Source organism: Choloepus didactylus, chromosome 10, assembly GCF_015220235.1.
Source record: "Choloepus didactylus isolate mChoDid1 chromosome 10, mChoDid1.pri, whole genome shotgun sequence".
NCBI lineage: Eukaryota > Metazoa > Chordata > Mammalia > Pilosa > Megalonychidae > Choloepus > Choloepus didactylus.
The window spans coordinates 89,669,187-89,675,186 of record NC_051316.1 but is presented as its reverse complement, the minus strand read 5'-3'; the positions used below and the strand labels follow the sequence as shown (position 1 = coordinate 89,675,186).

The following is a 6,000-nucleotide window of genomic DNA, read 5'->3' as shown; positions in this document are numbered from 1 at the left end:
CACACAAATGCACTCCCTGTCTCGTTTGCAGAGGTTCCATATCTTATAAGAATCCTGGTGGCTGAAGCTGTCGTCCTTTCTCCTCCAAAGGGATGATCTTAAAAGGCTCTCGATTTAGCATCATGGCCCATTCTCTAAATGCAATGGAGAGTTTGCACATTAACACTGAAAGATCATCATTGCATGCCTGCAGCTTTCCGTCAGTGGTGTGAAGTGTAAAAACACCACTCAATACCAAAAGGCCAATTCCCAATTTAGTTCAGAAAAAAATCTGGACAAGCTTTCATAGGCCCCCTTGTTCCATTTTGTCAGTTCCTGCTACAATGGTTGCCCTGTTGATGAACAATAACCTGGCCAGCAGAAAGTATGGGGAAAATGCATCGTTACCTACTGTGGCCAAGAAAACTATGTGCAAGACAGAGAGATTTCCAAGTTCTGGCTGAGAGTGTACTTCTCAAGCAAGACTTGATGTAACACACTTCAGCAGAGCAGGAGGACTCTAGGGTAGGAAGCTTTGTTGCTGAGTAACCACGGAGCAGACTATCCGGTCAGTCTGCTCTACGGCCCCTCCATTTACTTCTGTTTGAGACCCTCCACCTGGTTCCTCAGCAATAGAACAGGGAAAGCAGCACATACCCACCTGTGATTAAATTAGACAACATATGTAAAGCACCCGGCACAGAAGAGATGCCAAGCTCTAGATGCCATGTAAAATATCTTGTAGCTCTGGCCTAGAAATCACCAGCAGTCTAATGCCTGACTTATCGATAGCGTACCCATGCCACGTTCCTTTATGTGAGAGGCACCAAAGGATGGCTCTGGCACCCAGTGACTGTCCTCTCAGTGGCAGGTCTCTCAGCGTCCCTCATAATCCACCATCTTGGAACTGATCAAAGCCACCTTGAGTCTCTATTTTCACCACCTTCAGGTCAACACATCCTGTTTTAATGATTGAAACAGAAAGCCTGTCTCTCATGTTTGTCTTCTCACAGCACCATGCGTTCTGGTATTTGGCTAAGGAGCCCATCACCCTTCCAGCCACTCTATAACTTTTCTGTTTCCAGACCAAGCATATTCCCCTTTAGCATCTGCCTTTCAGGACTCAAGAATGACAATCTTGGCGATGGAAAAGTCTTTAAGGCTTACTTGGTCCAACCCTTGTATTTATTTTTTCCTTTTTTATTATAGAAAGTTAGAAAAATAGAACAGCACAAATTATTAGGTTCAATAACTATCAACTCATGACCCACAGTGCTTTATCTACAGATTAGCAACTGCTCCCAACAACTCTGTTCCACCATCTCTTCACCATCACCGTTACATTTTACAGAAGAAATGGGCTCATGCAGAGGAGTGACTATGTTCCCAAACTGGTGACCAGAAGCCCCCTGGCCCATGTGTGTCAGTGCCAGTCATTTGCCCACCACCTCCACACTTTTTTGCCATAGCCACACTCTATCTGTGCTTTTATTTAATATTTTTTTTAGTAGTTTTGTTTTTTTTATCTAATAAATGTATTTAAAGTGAATTTACTCCTACAAACAGGCACCCCTTGCCATAAAGAGAATGTATTGCTAAAGACAATAGAGGGAAAAAAACCCCAATATTATTAAATTCTAAATAGAAACTATTGCCTGCCCAAAGATCTGAATTCAAGGCCTCTTTCCTCTCTGTTAAAATGGAGATTAGCTGGAGTTAGAGAGATCTTTTGTGCCAATGGGACTTTCACAGACTTGCTGCAATCATGAGGATTAAAACAATTAAAAATCTAAATAGCTCTCTCACAATGTGATGTAACACTACCAATTTCACCAATTCTCAGATAGATGTTTTTCATATTTTAGCATTTCTGATGCATGCTGTCAGTCAGCTGGTGGTCATGATGTATCTGTTGTCTGCATGTTTTTGAACTTGGTCATAGCTGTTCATATTGTCACCGCATCACAGGAAAAGCAGGGTCAATTTATTTGCCATTTAAAATGCCTTCAAAAAGATTACACTACAGGTGGCATTGAAACAAAATGTTCTTATATACCCAGAAGGGCATGGGCAGGTCAACAAGGCATAAATCTGATATCATTGAAGCAAATATTCATTGATGGAAAAATGTCCTCAATTTTGTATCTCCTTACAAAGCACCAAACAAGTGTCTTACAAGACCAAAAAATGAAGATACCCAGAAGTTAATGAAGGTGTGCTAAATTTTGTTACCAGAAGTTGTGTAAAAGGATCACCTGTAACATGCTAAAAGATAAAATGTAAGGCAAATTCCTTGGGAACAGATCAAAGAGATGTCAAAGCAATGGAAGGCTGGTGTGACTGATTCATGTGTCACCCAGGATTATTGTTCAGGCTTGTGTCATTGTTTGACAGTGTGTTTTCTTTCTTAGTGATTCATAAAATAATGGTACCTCTTACAAGTGGTGGCATCTTAAATTTGATCTAAAATCATCCCCTGTATGAAAACATTACTGCATCACTCCACAGTGCCTCAACACTTTTTCCCAAACTGGGCACTGAAAGCATTGCCATTTCTCCAGTAGTGGTGGTTCTCAGACTTGAGTGCACATCTGTCACCTGCGGGGCTTGTTAAAAAACAGGATGCCACTCCTGTATCTGACTCAGTGGGCCTGGGGCAAGGCCTGAGGGTTTGTATTCTAACCAGTGTCATGATGCCGATGGTGCTGGTTTAAGGTCCACACTTCGAACAGCACTGTTCTATGGTTCACCCCATCACTAAATCCCCTGAATGCTCTGGCTTTTGACCTGGTGGGGGCAGGTGGGGTGGGGTTGGCTGGTACCAGAACCCAGGTAGGAACCACCCTGTTCTTCTGGACATCTCAGAAGGCAGCGTCTCTCCTGACATCATTCACTGCAAAAAGAACATTATTTGTGGTGTAGGTTGTACCAGGAAAGCCCCGGGAACTCCCCCATTCTTCTCAAGATTTTCACTGGATCAACGATTCTTAAAATAAACAGATTATGGCTTTAAATGTTGGTGTTGAGGCACTGAATTAATCTAGCTGATAGGACTGAAATCTATTTCATAGTAACACTCAGGACAAAACACTGGACACCCTGTCATTCCTGCTCATGTTTCATACAGGTTAACATGGGCAGATTCCTTTCTTTTTGATATGTGTGTTACTAGTTTAGTAAAAAGAAACATCTGTGAACTTTTTTTCTTTAAAAAGAAGAATTCATTTTTTAAGCTGCCAAAATATCTTTGAAACTGAATATTTGCCAATGCTGTCCTCTCGTCTGAAAGCAAGCAGCAGGGAAATGTATCTTCAAAAAGACTTATGTTTTAAATGTAGACATTACTAAGTTTTTTTTTTCTTCAAAAGGCCCAGACCTGCTCACATGTTCACTGAACTGGATGTTAAGAGGTGATACAAGAAACAAGAGGCAAAGCTTTGTCCTGGGTACAAAAGGTTTATTGCTTACAAAAATAAGTTACCTAGCATGAAAATACATATGAACACAAGTGCTTATTCAAATGATAACAGCTCATGAAAATGACTTAAAACATGGATCCAGAAAAACTGACTCACCAGTATCAATAACATACAAAAAGAACATACTGCATAACTTTCTTACATTATGTTCTAAAAAGGTCTACTTCGACGTCTATAAGCCGGCTAAAATATATAATTAGTCCCATCAACTACAGAGATGGAATCTGTTTTTTAAGAGGCTCAGCTTTCATTTACTATACGATAGCTTATGAAAGGAAGAGAATGGCTATATTGATATTTAAGTAGTGAAGAACTGTTTGAGCCATCAATACGAGTTAGGGCTTGTCTGGGAAGGTTTTCCAAGGGGGTATGCATGCCAGCCTGGGGCCACAAATGGGTCTGGGGGTGGGGGTGGGGGTTACTGCCGGCAGGTGTCATGGAAGGCTTCGAGGGTTCGGAAATCTCTCCATGTGGGGGGAAGGCCATCTTGCAGAAACTTCCCGCAGCGCTGGCATGGGGCCTGGAACAGCTTTATGTAGCTTCTTAACCAGGTCTAAAAAGAGAAGTCAGGACAGACATAAAAGCAATGGGATCAGGGTGCTTCCAGTGTCACCCTGCCTGTCAAGCTTAGTGACCCCAAAGAGAGAGAGAACTTAAGTTGTCTTTGACCCCCAAAAGACAGCCTGTGATTTTAAAGAAGGAAGCAGGCAGACTCTACAAGGTCATAACTCCTTTACCCCTCCCAGCTGAGGGAGATTTTAACATAGGAATTCATACTCTCAAAAGCAGGAAGCATTCTCTGAGGAGCCACTGTGAACTACCACACAGCCTTATGGCTCTAGGGGCCAAACATAACCACACTGCACTTTCTGAGTCCCGTATCTTCTGAATATCAGTATTGATTCTCTTCTCCTTGTTCACTACCAAGAAATGGTCATGGACATGTGCTAAGAAAGACTTCTAATGGGTGATGACTTTAGAATTCTCCATTGAGGTCAATTTACCTTTTTTCTAATCTGATTCGGAGGTCATCACTCACCGTAACAACGTGGCCTAACACACCGGGGCGGGAGGGTGGGACAACCCCGGGGGCCAGGGAATAACATAATAGGTGGCGGATATACATGTGAATAGTTCAGAGTACAGAGTTCTTTCAGGCATCATACATAAGGATGAGACTCTCATAACTCAATTTCTCAACTCAAGGAGATTTACTATCAAAAAAACACAAAACAAAACCCACAACAATAGGCAAGCAAGTTCTCACTGTAAAAACAAGCACATGAATCTCATCATTTAATGTTCTCCTGAATTATGTCGATAAGAGAAAATTGTTCTCTGAAGAGGTCAGCCGTGTTTATTGATACAAACCTTTCCATCTTCATCACAACTGCCTTCATAGTGGCAGAGCTTGTCCCATCGATACTGTCCCCCTTCCAAAGGGCTAGGTTTTCAGGGTTTTGGCAATAAACACAAGGAGGAGGTCAATGGAACACTCAGTTAAACTATTTATCCTTCGGTGCTGATCAAATTCGAATCCTCTAAAAATCCAAAAGTCGGTTACCAAAGGGACACTGGGCATTAAACCATGGTAGATTAAAAGGCAAGTCTTTGTATCCATCCAAAAATGAAGATTTCACTGAAGAGTGTCAACTGAATCGCTCTCTTGACATAAAAGACAACATGGACAACTCTGTAGGGCACCTGGGTTTGCTTTTTAGTTCAACTTCCCCAACATTGTTAAACCAATCAATAGCTGGGTTTGTGTCTTTCAAGAAATGATCTACAGGCTTTCTGAGCAGCTTCCTTGCAGAGGCACAAGTGAGAGAATGAACTGGATGAGCAATGCCCCACCTAGTGGCAGTACTAATCTGGACTTGCTAACCGGTAGGTCTTCTGAGTAAGTTCACTAACTGGCAGTTTTTCTAGTGTGAAGAAAAAAAGAGTTTTAGCAGCAGTGAAAGATGGAGCCTACTGATTCTGTGAAGGACACGGTGGATCCAGTTGTTGGCCTTGCTGAGGCCAACTGGTGGCCATGTGATAACTGCGGGGGTGGAGGACGCTGACTTTTAACAGTTGCTGATTTCAGTGGTGTAAAAACTTCCACCAAGTTTGATTCAAGCTACTGATGGTTGAACAACCTGCTCACAAAATTCTAAACATTCAACAAGCGCTACAGGGAACCAGCTCCAGCATACCACGGGAATGGTTGTTTTGGGGTCTCTCCCATCCTGAGTTCCAACTCTGAAAATGTAAAGATTAACCTTACCAGTTTGAAGAAAGTATCAATTGTAAACTGGGAGCCCCATCTTCCATTGTGAGGCTGATGCAATGTGAAGATTATCTTTTGAGCTGTCTATTCTCAATTTAAGGGAGTCAAGGTTTAAATGGGAGACTTGGCTCTTAAAGCAACTTACCATGAAGGATCTGACCACGACATCTGGCATCTGGGGCAGCTGATAGTGGAGCAGCGCGGTAGTGGCATGGTCTGTCACCTGGGAATGACGGACAATAAATGAAGTTAGAGGCCACTCTAAACCAG

The 6,000-nt window shown here is 42.3% G+C and overlaps 1 protein-coding gene across 1 annotated transcript in view; it reads right to left on the bottom strand.

Moving 5' to 3' along the window:
• Positions 1-3,421: 3,421 nt before the first annotated feature.
• MED27 (mediator complex subunit 27) overlaps positions 3,422-6,000 on the bottom strand; it is a 296,509-nt gene continuing 293,930 nt past the window's right edge. The window contains exons 7-8 of the mRNA XM_037851142.1: positions 5,876-5,953; positions 3,422-4,011 (exon numbers count right to left, since the gene is read on the bottom strand). Of these exons, the coding sequence (XP_037707070.1) occupies positions 3,877-4,011; positions 5,876-5,953 (213 nt within the window). The 3' untranslated portion in view covers positions 3,422-3,876. The remainder of the gene's footprint in view (positions 4,012-5,875; positions 5,954-6,000) is intronic.